This window comes from Perissodus microlepis, chromosome 1, assembly GCF_051167445.1.
Source record: "Perissodus microlepis isolate ML-2025 ecotype Zambia chromosome 1, ASM5116744v1, whole genome shotgun sequence".
Taxonomy (NCBI): Eukaryota; Metazoa; Chordata; class Actinopteri; order Cichliformes; family Cichlidae; genus Perissodus; species Perissodus microlepis.
In genome coordinates this window covers 39,941,365-39,964,515 of record NC_140461.1, presented here as the reverse complement: position 1 = coordinate 39,964,515, position 23,151 = coordinate 39,941,365, and the positions used below count along the sequence as shown (strand labels likewise).

The following is a 23,151-nucleotide window of genomic DNA, read 5'->3' as shown; positions in this document are numbered from 1 at the left end:
AGAAATGCCAGCACAGGCATCCAGTATCCGTAGTTTCAGGTGCTGCACATCTCGTATCTTCACACCATAGACAATTGCCTTCAGATGACCCCAAAGATAAAAGTCTAAGGGGGTCAGATCGGGAGACCTTGGGGGCCATTCAACTGGCCCACAACGACCAATCCACCTTCCAGGAAACTGTTCATCTAGGAATGCTCGGACCTGCACCCATAATGTGGTGGTGCACCATCTTGCTGGAAAAACTCAGGGAACGTGCCAGCTTCAGTGCATAAAGAGGGAAACACATCATCATGTAGCAATTTCAAATATCCAGTGGCCTTGAGGTTTCCATTGATGAAGAATGGACCCACTATCGTTGTTCCCCATATACCACACCAAACCATCACTTTTGTTGGTCCAACAGTCTTGGAGGGATCCATCCAATGTGGGTTAGTGTCAGACCAATAGTGGTGGCTTTGTTTGTTAACTTCACCATTCACATAAAAGTTTGCCTCATCACTGAACAAAATCTTCTGCATGAACTGAGGGTCCTGTTCCAATTTTTGTTTTGCCCATTCTGCAAATTCTGTGCTGATCTGGGTCATCCTCGTTGAGATGCTGCAGTAGCTGGAGTTTGTAAGGGTGCCATTTGTGAGTAGCTAATATCCGCCAAAGGGATGTTCGACTAATGCCACTCTCCAGTGACATGCGGCGAGTGCTACGCTGTGGCTCTTGCTGAATGAAGCTAGGACAGCCACTGATGTTTCTTCTTTAGTGACAGTTTTCTTGCGTCCACATTTTGGCAAATCCAACACTGAACCAGTTTCACGAAACTTAGCAAGTAGTTTGCTGACTGTAGCATGGGAGATGGGTGGTCTCGTAGGGTGTCTTGCATTGAAATCTGCTGCAATGACCCGGTTACTGCGTTCACCAGATATCAACACAATTTCAATCCGCTCCTCACGTGTTAACCTCTTCGACATGTCAATGGCTGTGAACAAAGAGAAACTTGTAAATAACTCATGAAAGAATAAAGTTACTTTGAAACCAAGCACACCATTGTTTTTCTTGTGACATTACCAATAAGTTTGATGTGTCACATGGCCCTCTTCCTATTGAAAAAACAAAAGTTGCATCCAAGATGGCCGACTTCTAAATGGCCACCATGGTCACCACCCATCTTGAGGAGTTTGCCCCTCACATATACTAATGTGCCACAAACAGGACTTTAATATCACCAACCATTCCCATGTTATTACGGTGTATCCATATAAATGGCCCACCCTGTAGATTACAGGATATATAACAGCAGTGAGCTTGAACTCTGTGTCAAAGGTTCAAGTTGCATTTATTTATATTTCCTATCACCTTAAATCTTCACTCAAAGACAAGTATCTTTGACAGTGTATCTATAGATGTATTATATATAAGAGACAAATATTGTTTGTTTAATTTGTTGGCATTACTAAATTTGGCTCAATGCTTACATACATGTGTAAAAAGCAAATGTACGAGCTGTGATAACTGTGTCTGATAGAATGAAGAGTAGACTGATATATTAAATATTCCTTTATTGGGTGAGAAAATCAGACCATGTCATAACTGCTGTAAGTCATACAGAATAGATATCAGAGCCTTAAACAGGCTGACTTCTGCTAAATGGGCCAAACTGGGCAGAAAGTCTACAAACACATAACATCCTTATGGAATATGATGTAACACTATAGATCAACTTAGCTCAGAATATATAAAGCATATAAACAATTACAGCAATATGATGCAACAAACACAGCAGCTACTGATCCAAAATACTCAAAGCTTCATAGAACTGAAACCAACATTTATTTTTAGCTCCATTCTGCTGCTGATACAGACTTTAGGTTTCTGAACATTAAACTTGTTGCTGCCTTTCATAGTGTGTAACTTGAAGGCCCTGAGTACTTTCTCCCACACTGAAAACACTGGATGATCACATTATTTGAACATTACCTAATAAGACTGATTCAGGACAGACAGTTATGTTAAACTTTCCTAGCAGTCCTTCACAAACAGGGAACAGTCTGTCTATTCTCTCCATCTGTCAGCTGCTGCTGGCTCTTCCTCCTCCTCTTCCTCACACACTGCTGAGTTTGTCCTGGTGGATCATCAGGGGTGCAAAGCCTCACAGATGATGTGCAGCAGTGGGTCCCTCAGTCTGTCCTCACTCTGGACACTTGCAGTCATCACACATGGACATCAAATGTGTGATAAGCTGCAGGATTCAAACACAAGTGTAACTTATAAACACACGTTCATACTTTTATTCCACAATCAGAGAGAAAGAAACAGAGAGAGAGTGCAGGACAGACAGACAGGTGACAGTCTCAGGTGTACACACTGCTACACAACAGCACCAGAGAAGGAGGATTTAGTGTTTGTGTTATTACGAGTGTAAACAAGAAGAGTTCCCAGATGGTCCAGTGGACACATGTGTGACTGCTGTGATTAAAGCATCTTTCTTTCAGCTTAACGAGTGAACCGTCAGCTCGTTCAAACACACGTTAAAGTCCGTTTGGCTCGACACCACCGAGCAGAGGCAGCAATATAACACAGCTAACATTAACAGTGCAGTGAATCCTGCTTGTGCCGTGATATTCAGGACTGCAAACCGAGCAGCATCACTGACTTTCAGCTTGTTGTGTTTGTGGATATATGACTGACTTTAATTATCCATGAAATCATCACATTCTCTGTAAGATTAAGGTCGACTATTGAACGGCGTATATTTTAAAGTAAAGGCTTTAAAACCAAGTTAATGCTGAAAGTACAAACATCACTAATGTCACATAACTTTGCCGGCATGTGGCCAACAGGAATGTTTTAATGTTCTTCATTATTGAACATTCGCACATAAATAAGTGACATAATATTCAGTAATTACTTTTAAAAGTTTACTCTTCGGCCGCTCCGCTTCCACCGTTTTTTTCGGCAAAATTATCCACACCCACCTCCGCGCTATGTATTCTGGGATATGTTGGGCCACGAAGTCTACACCGCCACATCCTTAAAATTCAGGGGAATGAAGGACGCATTTGAGGGCCGCATTTCGAGCAGCCTTCGAATTGGGACAGCCTTCGTCGCGCCGCTGTGACGTAATCAGCCTTAAAATGCGGCCTTTAAGGCTGCAGACCCTGAATTGGGATACAGCCCTCGTCACCTCTGCAGCTGTTCCATCATGCTATTGCTTCCCCCAAAACAGACCTTCCCAAAGTGTGGGGCAAGGCCATTGCAGGGGGGGCGCGGTATGAAAAGGGGAAAAAAACCGCTTGGACACTGCTAGCACGGGGCGCCCACACAAACGCGAAGCAGGAGATGAAGCATCGCTGAATATGTTTCCAAACCAACTTCATTCTAAGACAAAGACTAGAAAATATGGTGAAGCAAATCTTCCCTTTGGCTTCACCTGCAGAAGTGCTGAGGTAGGTCTCCCTGCAGGATTGGTTTTCCCTGCGTCAGGAGCAGCGCTGGGCTGTTTAAATCACGGACAAACAGGATCCCACATTCTTGATTTTTAGTTCACAAACACTTGTTGTAATGACTAACTACTCCTGACATGTTGGAGATGTTTGCTCTTTATACAGTAAAGTTACAGCGGGATACAAATAACATCAGGCTGATCCTGCCACGATTTGTCTAAATCACGGACAAACAGGATCCCACAGCTGTTTATGTTTTTAAACCCATTTTGCACAGAGAGGCATTTTTTGAAAAATGTATTGATAACAATGTTGAATATTATTACACAGGAAAAAAACAACTACACGTAAAATAATCACACCGTGACGCCTCTGCCTTTGTAACTGGAGGGACAGTAACTGTGTGTAAAACCTGCAGACAGTCAGATTAACAGTATTGTGTCTCTATCTGCCATTCTGCAATTCATCTCATGTAAACAATAACGTGGCCACAGCGTGACGTGAATAAAGGCACACACCTTTGACGTTGCGTGATGAACTCTGTATTGTGGACGAAAGAGCTGCGTTTTCAAAAATACCCGTGCAGGTGTGGACGTAGTGTAAAAGAGTTAGTAGTTTATTTTATTACTACCTGTAATTTATTTATTAATTTAAACATTTTTCTTGTAAAACAAAGGGGAAGGGGGGGCTAGCAAAAAAAGCTTGGGAAATATGGGATCAGAACAATGCCACCTTGAAATGAAACCGAAAAAAAATATTGTAACTGAAATAAATGTACTGAAAAATCTTGTATTGACGCTGAAAAAAAATTGATAGTGAAAAACAATTAATTGAAACTGTAATTTTTTTGTTTTCGTTTACATTTTTTTTTTCAGTTTCAATCCATTTTTCAGTTTGACTCTGCTGCTATGGGCTCAAAATGTGGTCATAAATATTTTGTACTTGTAAATCAGTAAATCAGGATTTGTATGTGTAAAAAGAATTTGTGTGTGGACTTAGCCAAAAAAAACATGTGAATCTCTGCAAGTTACAATTACAAATTTTGACCCGATTTTTCTTCCTTTCATCTGATTGGTCAATGTCATGTCAATCACAAATGTAACAATCCAGTCAGAGAACAGATGGGTTTGGCTGTCGGAGGGGCGCTTTTTTGAACTGCAGGTCAAGTGAGACACTTGAGAACTTTTCTCACAGTTGGTTGGAGGGTTTCATAAACTGAAGATAGATCACAAAGGCTTTCCCATGCAGTGCTGAGTGTTCTTGCCCACTGTTCAATAACATAGGCAGGCTCTGGGACAAGTGTTTTGTGTGCAAGCTCCAATAGGACTTCAGTGGCATTGCAGGCTGTTGGTATCTTTCTGCAGCTGTGGTTATCAAGTATGTCTATAAGTTTTTCTTGGTCCACGGTGCTAAAGTCTGATCGCCACGCCTCTAACACTGTACGTTCAGAGTCAGGCATGAACTTAAGGAAATTCTCCACAATATCACTCTTTACATATCCAAAGGCAGCTTGTTCCAGAATGGCAGGTGCAATTTTCACAGGCAGATATTTCTCTCTAACCCATCCAAATGCAATGATTCTGCCCACACTCTCCCACTCCGGTTGCCCAAAATCATGCCTTAAGTAGGGCACTTTGTAAACGTTTCCAGTGGTGCACTGGTCATAGAATTCTTTCCAGAATTCTGAAAGACAATCTCTCACAACTCCCCCATCGTCATGGGCCATTTCAGGTGTTCCATCAGGCAGTAAGACCTGGATTTTGATGTCGACATCTTCAAGGTCCTTATCACTAAAATGTGAAATGAGCTCTGACATTACCTGCCCTCTGTGGACCACCACTACTCTCCTCGCTCTCTCACTGGATGGACCAGGTTGTGGAGAAAAAATTAGGGTGTCATCCAAATTTATTGGCTCACTGTCAGAAAAGGGGCCAACAAAAATAATGTCACTGCTGTGAGAAGTGTTAGCACTTAGAGACTGCGTGGAAGATTGTGGAAGGTTATCGTCTGGAGTGTCTTCAATGTATGTCACATCATGGCTGATTGTTTCAAATGGAGCAGATGTTTGGACTGTAGTGACAGTAAAAGAAGAGGTTTGGTTTTGAGGACTCGCTTCAATTTCTGAAGATGGATGCAAACCTGGGTTGGAGCTCTGAAGGCTGTCATTTTGTTTTTTCTTTGTGGTGAGGTAGAACCTGAGGATATTTAGTTTTGTGACATGATAAAGTTCTCCTACTGTCAATGCATCATCGACTATCATCTCTTGATAATCCTTCAGATCACAGTCAAAATCTGTTAAGGGCCCCTGAATGTTTCCTCCATCTGGAAAGAACAGGCCTGTTGCAACCTGTAATATGTCCCTTTTCTTGGCATCCTTGCAAATGTCTATTTCTACTTCATCATAATGCATCCATCCTATTTCTAGTTTTCTATTTCTCTTCAGAGCATTTCTTTTATGGGTTGTTTGGGAATGTTCTTCTTGCCGTGTGCTACTGCCATCCTCTTCAGATAATTTTCTTTTGGACAGTTTGGATTTCAGCCATTCAAAAAGCGCTGACTTGCGGCTGCTGCCCCTCCGTCTGCAAAATCCAAATACTGCTAGACGATCACCGTATGATGGCAAATAAGTCTTCAGCTCCTCATCTGTCATTAGACTTATGACGCTGGCATCAATCTAAAGATGGAAAAATAATTTAATTGATTAAAACAAGCAGCCTTGAAAATACAATCCTATTTTTAACTTAAGAACAATGAGGAAAAGTTGCATTTCAACCAGTATCTTGTTGGAATTAAGTACCTTCTCATTCTCCGAGGTCTGTATACTTTCCTCAGAGACTTCTCTTTGTTTCAAGAATTCAGTCAAGTCTCCCATGCTGTAAGGAAGGATGTAAATTAAAATGACCTATTATAAAGCCACCATATCATCATCAAAGTATCTGTGCCTACCTACATTATGAGCTCTGACTATGGTGGAGAAGTGGGAATTGCATTTTTAAGTGTCCATTTGCACTGTAACTACAATCAGCATCACAATACAGTCAATCCCACATTTTCTCAGTTGTCTAGTTACAGTTTTATTGGTTTTGTTCCTTATTTATATAGTTGTCAGTCATATTCCCTGTTTTGGGTGATTTGTGATTTTGTTTTATACAGTGTTGTACACTTATTACGCATGCTTTCCGCAAAACGTCTGTTTCATCAGACGTAACAGGTGTCATTAGCGTGTAGCAGAAACCTTATAGGTACCTTTGGTTAACCCTCACGTTGCATTCTATTCGACTTTGTATGTAACAATGTAACAATCGCTGTCACACTGTTTTTGTATACCTTTTATCCAGTTATCATTTGTAGGAAGGCATTCAAAGCTGAAGAACCTGCCGCCATTTGTTGTTATACAGTAGCTCACGACACGATCCAGTTTTGAGTGCGCACCCCTTTGCGCCATATCCTTCCGGGTAACAAGGAAATGACATCAGCCACGTAGATTTCTTATTAGCAGCGCTAACTCGAAATTTCGAGTTATTTTTCTCAAAATTTTGAGTTAATAAGTCGAAATTTCGAGTTAATAAGTTTGAATTTTGAGAAAATAACTCAAAATTTCAAGTTATGGATCTTTTTTTTTTTTTTTTTTAGTGGCAGAAACGGGCTTCCATACCAATCAGATGAAAGGAAGAAAAATAGGGTCAAAATTCGTACTTGTAACTTGCAGAGATTCACACGTTTTTTTTTTTGCTAAGTCCACACAAATCTTTTTTACACATACAAATTCTGATTTACAAGTAGCCTACAAAATATTTATGACCACATTTTGAGCCCATACGCTGGCACTGTTTTGCCGTCCGGGGGCGCGCTGGGGGGGCGGGGATTCCGACCCGCATGTATTTGCATATATTATAATGCTGACCAATGACTGGAGAAAACACTGACGACGCGGCTGCGGTCACGGACAAACTCGCATGTGTCTGTTCGGGAATGGCAGATGCTGAGAGGTCCAGCGTTTACATTACCGGCTATTTCAAAGTGACAGCCTGAGGTGTTCTTCAGTAAATTGGACTACCGGACAGGAGGACCTGAGGCCCCGCCGCATTATTTTTGGTAAGTTAAATGTGTTTGTAAAGCTAATCTGTAATTTAGGTCCTTAGGATGAGCACTCGGCTGTCGGGGAAACTTGTTTTCGTTTAGCTAACCCGTGCAGGTGAATGAATTTACCCTGACTAAAGAAATCAAGAGAAACGCACCGGGCTGCTCAGTGACTAACCACGGTTACTGTACTTTTATTATGAGTATTATACTGTAAGAGCAACAGGCTGGACTCTGCTTCTGCTCCTGTGCAGAGCTGATTATTAAATATGTGCAAACAGCAGCATGTTTTCTGTCGCTTTCCACATGTGGAACGACATTAACGCCAACTTTTAAAAAGCTGGCACTTCAGTAACCCCTCATTAGTCAATAGCTACGGATTAAATAGCAAAGCCCGATACTTATGTACTGAAACCAACTACTTCCGCTTGTCAGCTTAAGTTAAAATGTAAAATTTTTCCTCTGATTATTTTTTTAGCATTTTTTTACTGAGTTTGTTACAAATATTCAGGTTAAAAAACTGTCCGAATTATTTTTAATGAGTTATGTTCACAAAGTCACATGTGCAGTACTCTGTACAGCTTGCATCCTTTAGGACAAATAATTTGAAACATTAATATTTCTTGTTCAATACTGAGCTGATAACACCTCCGTATGTTGTGACCAGGATGCAGCAGCAGACTGAACCTCGACTGAAACCTGCTCCATCATCTCATCTTTGCAGATGTCCATTTATAAAGCATCAACAACTCAAAGGTAAACATGATATTAGAAAATGTGTTAGTAAGGCCTTTAAAACAAATAAAAATAAACAGCTGTCGGCAGAACTGTAGGACTGAACAACTTCAGATCCCGAGTGTGTGAGGACAGAAGGATCAGCTCTATTTCAGATTTGAGATAAACTTTATATTTCAGTTTGTGATGATTCTGTTCTGTCTGTGATTACAGGAGCCGTCCTCAGATTCAGACCTCAGCACCACCCAGTGACAGCAGACAGATCAGCCTATATCTTCAATCTTTGTAGTAACTCCAAAATTAACTGAAGAAAACAGTACAAAGGTTAAAGTACCACATGTGCTGTCAGTGAAAGCTGCAGCTGTTTTATTGATAAATTTAAAGACAAAAAGTCAAAAGGATTAATCACCCCTGTAACTGTGTCACTACATCAGCATTAACAGGACCTCAGTTTGGTGTTTCAGAGAGCTGCTGATCTCAGACCTGCACGGCTTCTGTTTTAAACACTGAATGTACTGAGCTACATGAAGAGCACATGATGTTTTCTCTGACACAATTAAATAAAACCTGATTAAAGTCAAAGGTTGTTACTTGTATTTGAACTAAAAACTTGTGATCTGGAATTCTTTCACTGTTTTTTGACAATAGTGTTATTTGTCATAAAGTAATTCAGAGTCATTCATACCAGAGTAACCAGAGAGCACAACATAACGGACGCCAAAACAGTGCCAGCTGATTGAAACCGAAAAATGGATTGAAACTGAAAAAACAAAAATTGTAAGCGAAAACAAAAAAATTACAGTTTCAATTAATTGTTTTTTTCACTATCAATTTTTTTTTTTTCATTTTCAATACAAGATTTTTCAGTACATTTATTTCAGTTACAATATTTTTTTCGGTTTCATTTCAAGGTGGCATCGTTCTGATCCCATAGGGAACCACTGCCCCAAAACACTTTCTTTGCAATTTGTGAGGGTTTTTGTGAGCAGCATTTTTTCTATTTCTGTTATTTGTTTCATTGAATTACCAAAGTAATTTGTTTGCAACCTCTCAGAACCACCATATTACGGAGAAAATGTTTTCTACATTTTCTGCGGGATTAATTATGCTTTACTTTGTCAACCTGAAATTCCAAAGAATTGAGTGTACAGCACTACCAATAAAAAAGCCCCTCTAATGGAGCAGATCATAGGCCACAGTCTGGATATAAGATTTGGCCTTAAACTTCAGAATAATGTTTTTCTAATGTTTTATATGTTCTTTCAGCTATACTTGCAATACTCCAACACTAAAAACTGACCGAAGTAACATGAAGCACAAAGTGACTCAACGGGATCATTGCTAGTTTCTGTTACACTGCCTGCTTTCCCCCTGAGAGCTAACAGAGCTGTTTTGTGCTCATCATTGTTGAGCAAACAGCTTTTAAATGTGCTAATTTCACTTTCACTGTGCATTACTCTGAGTCACTAATAAAATCACAGTAACAAGTTCCAATATCTTATTAAGATGACTGAAGACAAAAAATCTGAAATGAATGAAAGTTAATGCTCTCCAATAAAAACAGCTTGTTTTGTTTGTTAGATTGAAAGGCACACACTTAGGCCTGTATGACAGTGTGTGGATGAGACGAGCTGTAGAAAGCACTTTGGGTGCTCAGGCACAGTAGAAAAGCACTATACGAGGAGATTTACCATTTACACACAAACACACAAACCTACATACAGAATGTTTGCAAGTTGTACCCCAGCACTACTGACTGCCTCTATCTGCATAAGACTGAGAAAATATCCCAACATCAGCGTGTGCTGTGAATGGTTTGTCACAACCCGGCTCATAGGAAGTGACAAGCAAGTGGGAGACCACACACAGGTTTTTAAAGGCTGTGAGACATATTTAATGAAAATAAGGTAAAGCAACTTAAACACAATTTAAAGATCACGACAGCCATAACTGAAACTTCCAAATGAACAAGATGGGTGCCAGACAGAGGGAGCCAGAGCCAATCAGCGCGTCCGCTGGTCTTCTTCTTCGTGTTTAACGGCGGTTGGCAACCAACGTAAAGGAGCATTACCGCCTCCTACTGTTCCGGAGTATGAGTCAGACAGTGAGTTTACAAGCTGTATCAAAAAAAAAAAAAAAAAAAACCTACACTCTGTCATAAACACCTATATCCTTCAGAAACCCCACCAGTTCCCTCACCTGTGCCCTACTACCCTCCAACACACTCTTCAGAGTAAATTCCCCAATTCCCCGCTCCTTCAACCTATTCTGCAGCACTGTCCTCTCCACATCATAACCGTTGCCCTGCAGTATTACATGCTCTACTGTCTCCTCCTCCTCCTGGCACACTCCACAAAGCCCCGTCTCATGTTCTCCTATCATCTGTAGTGTTTTATTTAATGCACAATGTCCCAGTCTAAGCCTGGTAATGACCACCTCATCTCTCCTACTACCCCTATACAACCTACTCACTGCCACCTCCTTCTTAAGACGATACAATTGCCTGCCCGTACTCCCTGAATCCCACCGCTTCTGCCACTCCTGAACAACCTGCCTCCAAACAATACCTTTTTCTTCAGATCCGCTGCTTGTAATTTCCATCTCAGTCCTATTTTTAGTCAACGCTCTTTTCGCCAACCTATCCACCTTTCCATTTCCACTGATCCCTACATGAGCTGGCACCCAAAGAAAGTGAATATTGCCACCACAACACCTTATTCTGCTGATAGTCTCCAGAATAGCATACAGCATGCCCTGCCTTGTCTTCGAACAAAATGATTGTAGACTTGAAAGAACAGCTGCCGAGTCAGAACACACTACCACCTGCCTGATCTTCGAACACTCTACTCATTTCAATGCTACCAAAATTGCTACCATTTCAACCGTGTACACTGCCAGTCCATCCGAAGTGCGCCTGTGTATTCCAATATTTTTTGACGGAACTGCTATTCCAAACCCTGTAATTCCAGTAACTGGAATTTTAGCACCATCCATGAATACACTCAGGGTGCGTCCGCTGGTTCAGTCAAGGTGTCTTTATATACACTGGGACTGGCCTCTCAGGTGTGCTGCATCTATAATTGGGTCAGCTCCACCTACCTGCAAGAAACAGGTAACAGAAAAAGCAAAACACAAGGCCAGCCCACTGGCCGTCACAACGGGTTTAAACAGGCCATTTTAATTTCAGCCTTGTCATGACAGGAAGTGTGTCTGTGTGTGTGGATGTGTGTGTGTGTGAGAGAGTGACAGAGTGAGGGGGGAGAGAGAAAGAAATAGAGAGTGTGTTTGGAGGAGTCTGGAGAACAACAGTGGAGAGAATGATGATGGGAAATAGTTAATAGAGCTATTTTTGCAGAGGATGATGGTGTGAGGAGGGCTTCTTGACCTTAGTCCTGTTCACACTGATGCTAAATATGGCAGCAAAGAATTAATATAAGTTGTGACTGCATGTTATTGCAAAAAGAAAAATGCAAGATCAAGACACAAAGAAGACAAAAATTTAAGCTAGATGTCAGTTACACTGACGTCTAGGGCTGCCACAAACGATTATTTTGATAGTCGACTAGTCAGCGATTATTTTTGCGATTAGTCGACTAATCAGATCATCATCCACTGGACGTAAAACGTACAGCTTATTGCACCAGCGGCATCTGCTCTTATATAACTATCATTAGCTTACAGCTTTAAGTGTTTAAGGTGCTAACTAAAAATAAAGACAAGATGATAGTTTATTAAAGTTTAATGAAGTTTGCAGATTGTTTCGGTGAAGTTTAATAAACTCCCTGCTATCTAAAATATAACAGGACACCGGAGTAAATTCTCGAGCATCTCACACTTCTGATAATCAGCTGTCTGCTTAACGTTTATTCAGCTGTGTAAAAACTATAACTTTAATCTCAGCCAAACCGATTTACTCAGGAACAAATAAAATACTAAAAAAAGTCAAACAATAACATTTTTAAGTTATCTAAGTGACTTATATATATATTTAACCTGAGTAGCGAAAGACGGCGGTGGGTTTGAAAACGATTTGCCGGGAGTCCGGTGTTCTCACGGCTCTAGTGAGCCTTGAACCCCGGCTAGCTATCGAGCTAGTGGGTAACAGACGTCTCCGAAAACGTCGGAGCGCTTTTGAAAATATGTGGTGTCTTGATAAACTGAGCAGATATTTGAGGTTTACACAGCTACATTCTCGCTTGAAAATATGTTAAACGTTTATTTTGTGACCCAGAAAGAATAATAAGAGTAACATTAAAACTAACTAGCTGCCGCCATTGTTGGAAACTGAGCTGGGCTGCGCTATGAATTCTGGGACACAGCTTCTTCTTCTTCGGCGTTTAACGGCAGCTGGCATCCTTGTACATGCAGTGCTGCCATCTTCTGTTTTACACTCTTAAATCCTACTACTTATTCCTGCGTCTTTTGGGATCTTACAAAGCTTCAAATGACGCGTCGACTATTAAATCAGTCGTCGACGATTTTGATAGTCGACGTAATCGTGACTAGTCGACTAATCGTGGCAGCCCTACTGACGTCACACATAATTCTCTGACAAGCATCTCATAACTTAAATAAATCCCGCAGGGAACCACCATTAATACAGGGGAAGTGTCCAAAGTCAAACTCTTCTTTTCTTTTGTGTGTTTAGTTCCACACAGTGTGGTTAAAGTCAGAGAGGAAATTGTACAGTTCTAATATCAACTAGTGCGTGCCACATGTCATCTGCAGAGTCAATGTTGTCTGATATCGGTGACAACAAAAAAAGGAAGCCTGGAGTTGTCCGTTCATGTATTTTCCACAGCAGGAAGAACACATACAGTGTAGACATACATGTAATAGCCTCCCTTTCTCTTTTTCTTTAAAATGCAAACATTTTTGTATGATAAAAATAAAGTGTCATAATCACAATTATGCTCTGCCTACAATGTCAAAAAACGACATCATTTTCTTAAGATATTTTAATCACTGTAGATACATCACATCCATGTATCTTTGTGGCAGGTCACACTACTTTAGTGAACACCAGTTATCCACAACAATAAAATTGCCTGCTTAATATCTTATAGGTTTCCTCATGCTATTAAATTATATCTGACCTGCAGAGACATGGATTCTGTTGAACAGAATCAACTTTTAGAGATTTACTTTCCTGGATGATTGAGAATGCATCAAGACCTGCAGCACTAAAGGACTCCGTGAGAGACGTCTGTCTCGCCCTAGCAGCACCTGTCCCTGTCCTCCTCTTCAGTTCATCTCAACATAAGCTCGTCATATTCTGTGATCTGATTTACTCTGAGGTGTTTGACGAGGTCAGTGGTGTTGCCACAACACCTCACTGTCTTTCCACATGTATCGCAAACCGCGTCTGGGCTGTTTGCGGAGGTAAAATATGACCGCACATGACTCTGTTTACGCTCAGCCATTGTTGTGAGTGCGCACGCCAGGGGCTGGACACATTTATGACTATGAAAGGCGTAAGAGGAAGCAGTTCCTTCCAATTTAGACGATCCCAATGATATAGTTTCTTTCCACTGTGTTCCCGTTAATGAAAAACTACAAATTTACCCCAAAGTACTAAAATATCGATATTTTAATATGAGAATCGATTCTAGAACATAAATTACTGGTATCGGAGGAACTGATATTTCAATATCGATCCGCACACCACTACTGGAACCTGTGGATTATTTTCGCTGGTGACTGTATGGAGTTTTGTTTCCTCACCAGGATTTTTGTCTCCCTTTTTCTCCGGATCCTCTCGTTTGGTTTGTTTCCCTTTCGGAGGTTTTTGGCAAACAGTACCAAGTAAGTTCTCCAACTCTCGGTAAAGTCTCTTTTATGGTTTTCTCGGTTTCGGGCAAGACCCTCCTAATTCTCCTGTTCCTCTCCCCTCAGATCGAGTGCCAGCGTGCATCTCCTCACCTGCATGTCCCGGCTCCGCGTTCCCATTCACATTTTATTGTATATACACTGTCCCTGAAAATGCATCCCCTTCACTGTAAACAAACTGTTTCACCGCAACTCTGTGCCTCCGTGCGTTCTGCCCGGTATGTTTCATAACATTTAGGGTCATTTAAATCACTTTTCCCCAACTCTAATGCTCGTTTTGAACTTCAGCACATTGTCTTATCCAAGTCTACATGCCTAAATCTACAGTTGCTGTATATATTTTTGTTAATGGCAGCTGAATGCTTAACAGACGTACCTAATATAATGGCTTGTCAACACAACGTTAAAGCTTACTGTTCCACAGCCTAATAAAGGAGACATTAAAATCACTTCTGTTTGTCACAGAACAAAAGTATTTTTAATGTGACAGATTGAACAGGTATTCTTGGTGTGTTTTGGTAGCTGCCATTGCAACAGTGTAAAATGGTCAATGAAAAAAACTGACACTGACAGACAGAGACAACCTGCTGGTCACAAGAGCAGCGCCCTGTATGGACAGAAACAATGAAAATAGACTTAGCAGCAAATTTAAATGAAGCATAAAAACATTTTTTAAATCACCAGATGCAAACGCAGATGGACACCTACAGACCAGTGCGCTCTAAAAACGAAAACTGATACTTACTTAACATTTTTGAGGCAACACCTTTACACTTAAAAATATTGAGTAGATTGGAAACCAGTCAAATCTGTTCAATATACTTGATCAATTGCATAACTAAAGCTTGAACATATTAAGTTGAAATGAATAATTGTAGTTGTTACACAAACATGAAAAAATTGAGTAAATAACACTGACATGCTTGGTCAAGTAACTGAAATATAGATGTCAGTTAATCCAAACTTTTGTTCCATTTACTTAATATTGTAAACTGAACGTAATCAAAATTGTACTAATATATAGTAATAAATAGTATTTGTAGATCGCTTTACTTAGTCCCTATGGACCCCAAAGTGCTTTACACTACATTCAGTCATCCACACATCCACACACTGGTGACGGCAGCTACAGCTGCCCTGGGGGGCACTGACAGAGCAGGCCAGTAGGCGACTGAGACTGTCGGTGCCGGGGCTCGAACCGGCAACCTTCCGATTACAAGACTACCTGCCAACTCCTGAGCCACGATCACCCCCTGACATTCAAATAGGAATGTTATTGTATTTCACTGGTAGTCTAAGGCTAAAAAAACCAAACAAATATGTAGTTGTGTGTTTCATAATACATGTATGAAAAATGACCACATGTTAAACATTTTTCCAAATAAAAATTAAATTTTCATAAACATGGCAATAACTTGAAATAAACAAGCACTAAAAAGACAAGAGCCTTTCCCCTTTTAGCTCAAAGCCTCACATACTTGAAGGATAAATGTCAAACCAGGAGGGCAAACACAAACGCTCAGAGTATTTAAAAAACAAAATGAACAAAACAATGAAAAAGGCTCATGGTACTCAATTACTCTACGTTATCGTGTTTTACTTACACTTTTTTAGTTATAGTTGCTGGCAATAAATAATATTGATTTGAATAATTAATGATTTTAGTACAAGATACTGATGAGTATAGATACCTGTTTCTCAAATATTTTGATTCAATTTTAAACAAAAATATTAAGCACATGCAAATAAGATATTCTGTGAACCACATACTGAATATTTTGTCTGAGATAAATGTAAATAAATACCTTAATTTAACACAAACATATATGTTAACATTTTAGACATTTATTTCAACTTATCAAACTCAAATAATTACTAAAGGGATAAGATAAGATAGATTTTATCAGGCTCGTCTAACTTATATTTATAGTGATATTTACTAAGCCTCTGAATTACTTTTTAGAGTGTGGAGACTCTTTCAATGATGAGGATGTAACATCCTGGACAGGGAGGAACGCTGGTTTGAGGGCGGAGTCAAGGAGGCCATTTATGTGAAAAGGGCAAGACCATCTCTGAATCGAGGAGGGGCCTAAGGGTGCATCTGTCACCATCTTACAATGCTGTGATTGCAGCCATTCCCCAACTCTCTGTGAATGGGACTCATGGCTATTGATCAGTGGTCTTTGATCAGTGGTCTTTGATCAGTGGTCTTTGATCAGTGGTTGCTGATCAGTGGTCTTTGATCAGTGGTCGCTGATCAGTGGTTGCTGATCAGTGGTCTTTGATCAGTGGTTGCTGATCAGTGGTCGCTGATCAGTGGTCTTTGATCAGTGGTCTTTGATCAGTGGTTGCTGATCAGTGGTCGCTGATCAGTGGTCTTTGATCAGTGGTCGCTGATCAGTGGTCTTTGATCAGTGGTCGCTGATCAGTGGTTGCTGATCAGTGGTCATGACAATTTGCATATTAATGATCAAAAAACTCACATCCCAGCCCATTCTACACCAGTGGTGGTCGTTTCAGTCATTACACAAATGTACTGTTTATAACACAGGGGTTCAAACTTGCGGCCTGGGGGCCACTTACGGCCCACGTCACCCCTACTTACAGCCTGTATATTGACGTAAAAAAATTAGTGCTGTCAGTGTTAATCTCATTAAAATGACGTTAACGCCATAATCGCATTAACGCAGCAAATCTCTGTTAGCGAGTTAACACGGATCGCCCCGTGCTTGGGGCTGCACGGCATCAACACGTTAGCACATTAGCAGCACATTAGCACCGTCCAGCCCCAACCACGGGATTATCCGCATTAACTCGCTAACGGAGATTTGCCACGTTAACATTTTTTTCAGATTAACGCTGACGGCACTAAAATAAATATAATGCAATTTGGCCCTTGAAGTTGTGAAGTTGTGCTAATGTGTTTATTTGGTAGTTCAATGAAAGGCATCAGTCAGTTAAGAGCAGAGATGGGCAGTAACGCGTTACTTGTAACGCGTTACTGTAATCCGATTACTTTTTTCAAGTAACGAGTAAAGTAAGGGATTACTATTGCAAAAACGGTAATTAGATTACCGTTACTTTCCCGTAGGAACGCTGCGTTACTGCGTTACTAAAACCGTGATTTTTTGCGAGAATGTCTCATGACAGTGACGTAGGCGAGTGCGACATTCGTGACAACAGCTGTGTGCAGATCAACAATGGATCGACTGCGGGAGAGAGTATGAGCGTGCAGCGTTTAAAGCGTGGAAGTACTGACCTTACTTTGAGTTTGATTCCATAAAAAGTGACAAAAACATTAGTGTCCGTTGTGCGTGGGAAGAAAACTTCTTTTTACAGCGAAAAAAAACCCCTAAACTTCCGAGCAAGCACCGAGTAGCTACGACGTGATGGGAAACTCACAGAGAAACTCGCGGATTCTTCCACTGACCGCTGCGGCTCACCTGCACCAGGGTAAACCTCCGCCTACCCCACTCCTGCTTTACAGGTGAAAATAGAGCAACAGGACCGCTAGTGTTTGACTTTATTTATTTTCTGCTGTGTTTTACTTGCATCTATTTGAAAGACTGAGTGTAAACACACAAAAAAAATATATTTTATGTGCTGGAATGTGCAGAAAATAGGTTTAAATAGGTTTAAAACAAATTTCTTCCAGTCAGAGAATGGTGCAGATAATTACATTTTTGCTTGATGCATAAAGTTAAAAGATTAAAACTAATAAAAGAAGTTTTAAAAAGGGACTTTTCCATTTGATTACATTTTGTATGATGGATTGTAGAAAAAGTAGAATTGGGCTGAAAGATCTATCGCTTTATCACCTATTCAGGTTGTAAATCGTGTTTTTACAAAGTAACTAAGTAACTAAGTAATTAATTACTTTTGAAAATAAGTAATCAGTAAAGTAACGGGATTACTTTTTTGGGGAAGTAATCGGTAATTAGTTACTGATTACTTTTTTCAAGTAACTTGACCAACACTGGTTAAGAGTGAGGAAAACAAAAAAGATCTGCACTCACGTTTGCAGTTTTGTCTAAAAAACAAACAAAACATTACATTTTTGGATATATTTCTGGGTGTTTTCTTGTTTGTTTGATTTTTTTTGTACTACTTGAACAACACTAAAGTGGCTCTCCACTGAGATGACAGTGACAACAGTGGCCAACAGCTCATTTATGTTTGATACCCCAGGTTTATAGGGTTGGGGAAACCTGCAGTCAGCCGACTCTGGATGAGTGACGAAATGTTTCTCGCACTGAAAACGCTACGTCCGGATGAAGCTTTTGGGATCAGCTCGGAAAGTGAGCCACAGGTGATCAGAATCTAGCTAAAACGACAAGGGGAAAGTAAAACGAAATGGGCTTAGCCCTGGGTCTGTGGCCCAGTGTGTGTTTTCTAGTTTAATTAAAATGAGTTGAATTTGTGTTATATTTCTAGATCTTAGGTTCTTGTTCATGTAATCTGTAAAACACAGATTAACACATATTCTGGCTCTCTCGGTCTGTGTTCTCCCCCGCCTGTCATGTCTCTCGCCCTCTCTGTCTCCTCGGTCTGCCTTGTTCCCATGTCTCTCTCCCCCAAGTCCCAGTGTCAAGCTTTTATCTTTTAGTCTGCATCTCAGTGTGTTTCTTGTTTTATTTTGAAAGCCTCTCGTCCTGTGTTCAGTGCGTCCAGTTTTGCTTCCTCCCTGCCCAATTGTGTCTGATTACTTCAAGATGTGTCTGTGAAGGTTCTCAGTCATCCAGGTCATTGTCTAAGAAGCTTGGAAAGAAAAGTGTCTGAATTTCTTTAAGTTTCCTTAACCTCCTAGGACCTGGTGTCCACATATGTGGACATCAGATTTTGGGTTGTCTACACCAAAATACAGTGGAACCCCGACTTACAAAATTCATTTGTTCCAGAGGGTCTTTCGTAAGTCAAAATTTTCATAAGTTGAAGCACCTTTTTCCATCGCCTTTTGAGTGAGGCGATGCTGGCTGAAGACGAAGTTCTTGGTGGAGGTGGCGGAGGTTGAAGAAAGCATACGTATGCATGCATACATACGTACGTGTACATGTACATAACATTATGGAATTTCATTTAATTTTTTTAAATTTTCTATTTTATCTATTTCGTTACGCGGGCATTTTGCCGTACCTCGGGCAGACATATTGCTTTTAAGTGCCTTCGTAACTTTAATTTTTCGTTAAATGGGGTCTTCGTAAGCCGGGGTTCCACTGTATTACGTTTTGCTCTACAAGGGCCTGATATCCACTTATAAGGACATTATACTGCCACTGTTCTATTGAAATTTTAAACAAATATCCTCATATGTGGATCTCATTTTTCTCAGAAACAAAAATTAGGTAAAAAAAAAATAAAAATCTGGTAATTCTTTGTTTTTACATTCATCAGGTGCCAATCAGTCCAAATATCAAAGAGAAATTTAAATGAATGTCATGGAAGAGTTTGGGTGTTAGGAGGTTAAAGATATTTCACCTCTCATCTGAGAAGCTTCTTCAGTTCTGAAGAACTGAAACGTCTTCAAGGAAGCTTAAAGAAGCCCAGACACTTTTCTTTTCACGCTCCTTAGATTTCAAGATGCTTTCCCTCCTGTTTCCTGTTCTCTCATGATCCTCTGTGTATTGAAGTCCTCTGTTGTCGCGTTGTCCCTTGTTGCTGTGTGTTGCCCTGTTCCTCATTTTCTTCGCTACTCCCTGCTCCTAGTTTCTAGTTCCCAGTTTCTTAGTTTACTGTTCCTAGGTTCTAGTTTAGGTTTCATTTTGTTTGTATTGTTTGAATTTTTCATAGCAATAAAGCTCCCTCTTTTTGTTTATCCCTTTGTATTATGAGTCCTGAGTTTGGGACCAATTTCTCACATGACAAGACAAAAGGTACCAAAATAAAACAGAAAGCAACTAAAAAACATAGGGACTTGGCATCAAAGCACTGTAGAAACTAGCCAACAAAAAACTAATTTCGAATGGTCAATAATAACCAGAAACAGCAAAATAAGCCAACAAAAACCAGACATATTTAACATACATGGACTACACACTGGGGGGTGGTTAAGTGAAGAAACTCAGCAACCAACCACCATGATTGCAGTGCTGAAAAACTTGGGTGTGGCCTCTTTAAAGCAACACCTAGGGCAATGAAAGTCTTTTTATTATTGAGAAACACAGTAGGTAGACTAAGCTCATTAAAATGCACACCTCTTTTCCCTTCTAGCATAGCCTGTTCTGAAATTACCACTGTGAAGGCTTGAGTTTCAGCACCAGTGTCCATACTGACAGTCATGATGAAAATGTGGCAAATTCTTTGCAAACAGCAGTCCCTGGTTTGATTTGAAGTAGCTGTTGTAGGGTTAAAAGCACAGGAGCCATAGTCTGACATCAGGCTATACACCACACAGGTCAGGTTTGATTACTTTCACTGTTGCATTAAGGAACTGTGCATTCACCAACAGTGTATACATGAATTTGCATGCATACGTGCATTTAGTCCTGATGTATGCACGTAAGCAGCGGCACCCAGTTCTGCTCTACAGATGAAAGAGCTTCCTCTCGACAGCGAGTAGATGTAAAATTCCACACTCTGAATACCACCACATCTGCTCCTCCCACTGCAGCTCTTTGCAAATAGTAAACTGAATGTGCTTTTATTTTGTAGGGGGCAAAAGTTTACAGTTCAACCATTCATAAGGTGTTTCTGTAATTATTGCAGCTGCTGTTACTACTGCTGCTGCTTTTTCTACTTTTGCTGCTAATACTGCTACTACAACTGCATTTGTTGTTGTTCCTGTTAAAGGAAGCAGGAGGTGAAAGGACTAAATGTAGAATAGATGGAAATACGACTGGATAAAGTGCATGGTTTAGAATGGCAAATAATATGATAATGCTTGTCCACACCGCTTAAGACAAAGCTATCTTTAGTGATGCACCACACCCGTTCTATAGTCATTATGAGGTATTACAATCAGGATGGAGTAACAGGACACTATCTTTGCATGGTTTGGACCCACAGAAAAGGATCTAGATCACTTGCTCTAGACCAGCAATGCACAAGACATGCATTCATTTTTTTAGTGGATTTTTTACTACTAGCTCTTCCTTTTCTAAACAGGAAAACTCTAAGGATTACGTCATGCACACAAAGTTGCACTTTGAATAGGGAAATACACATGCTGCTGAAACATTTGGTAGGAAAACATTTAGGAAGGGTTGTTCGTTTTTCTCTGCAACGCATTGTACATTGCCTGGTTGCTGTCAACAAAACAAGACAGTTTCCTACATATATGCAGTTTGTCTGTTCTTTAAAAAATTTGTTCTGTCCTTAAACATGACTTCAGAGGATGTGTGTGTGTTTCAGAACTGGAAAACTACCAGGAGTCTACTGCAAGTCTAAACATGCCTGTATGGGAATGACTGTGTTTCTGAGTTGCCTCCCTGTCTGTATTTGTGATATTGCCTTGCCTCTGTCCATTCATCCTTAATAAAGAAATTCATGCTATCACATCTATCAGCCTGACAGTCACAGGACGCATGTTTTATTTGCTTTGGGATATGAACTCTGTGGGCTTCGCACCATTCAGTCCCATGCTTGTACAGTGCCACATTACACAACGCACCAATTACTTAATTGTTGTGGGAGGAGAGTCTTTACCTGAGACGACCAGAAGCACTTCCTCCTCCACCCTCTCTGTACAGGTGAGAGGGAAGTATTAGCTTGTCAGTACTTGCATTTACCTTCTACTAAACTTTGCTCTGTAACTCCGGAAAAACAGGTAAATATTCATTATTATCAACAAGACAGTTTTCCTTTAAACTGGTAGAAAAGTTGCACTTGCTGTCCCCTGCTTTCTTTATGCTTTTTGCAGAATGCAGCTTAGCCTGTTTCTTTTTATGTCATTTGTCTATATGGTGTATGATAGCTGATCTCTCTCTCTTTGATTCACTTTAAAAACATGCATTTATTGTCTGTTTTGCGTCAAACGACGAGATACGCGTTTGCCTATGCGCGTTCACTTAAATCTTCGAGACTCGTGTTTGTGCTGGACCGCGGAAGGAGACGCGCTTACAGTTGTTTGCTTCATGAATTACAAAATGGATCGGTCGCGGTTCATTACCGTCGTTTCCAGTCTCCGAGAGTTTAGACCTCAGTATTCGCCATTAACTCTCCAGAAGGTGTCACACTGAAGGCTGGCAAGCATTCCCCCTGTGGGCGCGGAGAGCAGACACACTGCAGTCTAACATGGAGAGAAGAAACATTTCTTTCTGGTCTGGGTAGAAAATGTCCTAAACTGACAGAGTTCTTTAGAGCAGACTGACATCTCAGACTGCGGCGGCGTTTATAGACATCCATAGCTGCTTTCTGCGGGCTTGGATCAGTCTGTTCCTGATTGCCACTTTACGCTCACCTCGCACCCACTGGATAAGACCCCAGCTCGAGTAGGCGGCACCAGTTGACTCAGTGATGCTCAGGCTCCACAAAAATGCGGCATTCACATCTGACAGGAAATCATAAGCTCTACAGTTGAAGCAATTCCTGAGCTCCCATTGCATTCCTTTACTAATTTGCTAGTGCACATTTTAAACGTTTGTCATCACAGCTGTTTGTACAGCAGATCTCTACTCTTACATCCGCCAAAATGGAGGGCTGTGGGACAAGGTCGGGTATTTCTATTTCCACATGCTGTCTTTTAATGTAATGACAGCATGAATGTAACTTGACCTCTGCACAAGAATTCCAATGTGCATGGACTGTTGGTCCTGTGCGCAAATGGCAAATAAAAATCTTGAATCTCACCTGCTTAGTTGTCTTATAAATTACCGTCTCACTGCCATAAATCAACGTTCATATTTATTAGTACTTGTCTTGTGCTTTTAAATGAACAGTCATGTCCTTTACAAGCCCTCTCAGCTTGTAAATGTCCTCCTCCTCCCCTCCTTGAGACTGGTTCTGCCCGAGGTTTCGTCCTCTTAAAAGGGAGTTTATCCTTCCCACTGTTGCCAAACAGCTTGCTCATAGGGGGTCATATGATTGTTGATTATTGTGTGTGTGTGTGTGTGTGTGTATATATATATATATATATATA

General features: G+C 40.6%; 2 protein-coding genes across 4 annotated transcripts in view; one reads left to right on the top strand and one right to left on the bottom strand.

The window, feature by feature from the left end:
• Positions 1 to 1,535: 1,535 nt before the first annotated feature.
• On the bottom strand, positions 1,536 to 22,820 carry LOC146394278 (uncharacterized). Of its 3 annotated transcripts, XM_084923578.1 has the most exons (5): positions 22,183 to 22,820; positions 21,720 to 21,755; positions 6,232 to 6,307; positions 4,627 to 6,108; positions 1,536 to 2,230 (listed from the first exon to the last, which is right to left on the bottom strand). In XM_084923578.1, exons 3-5 carry the CDS (start codon positions 6,304 to 6,306, stop codon positions 2,180 to 2,182), a joined length of 1,608 nt encoding a protein of 535 aa, XP_084779704.1. In that variant the 5' UTR covers position 6,307; positions 21,720 to 21,755; positions 22,183 to 22,820; the 3' UTR covers positions 1,536 to 2,179. The 3 variants fall into 3 exon arrangements, with proteins under 3 accessions (XP_084779704.1, XP_084779696.1, XP_084779711.1); XM_084923570.1 differs by lacking the exon at positions 21,720 to 21,755; XM_084923585.1 differs by lacking the exons at positions 6,232 to 6,307; positions 21,720 to 21,755.
• Positions 21,721 to 23,151, top strand: part of ano1a (anoctamin 1, calcium activated chloride channel a) — a 61,145-nt gene continuing 59,714 nt past the window's right edge. The window contains exon 1 of the mRNA XM_084923556.1: positions 21,721 to 21,840. The gene's annotated coding sequence lies outside the window, so the exon portion shown is untranslated. The remainder of the gene's footprint in view (positions 21,841 to 23,151) is intronic.

Coding starts and splice junctions, on each gene's coding strand:
- LOC146394278 (XM_084923578.1), bottom strand. CDS start 6,306: ATGGGAGACTTGACTGAATTCTTGAAACAAAGAGAAGTCTCTGAGGAA. Junction 6,109..6,231: donor AGACCTCGGAGAATGAGAAG/GTACTTAATTCC, acceptor TTCCATCTTTAG/ATTGATGCCAGCGTCATAAG. Junction 2,231..4,626: donor ATGAAACCCTCCAACCAACT/GTGAGAAAAGTT, acceptor TGAATCCTGCAG/CTTATCACACATTTGATGTC.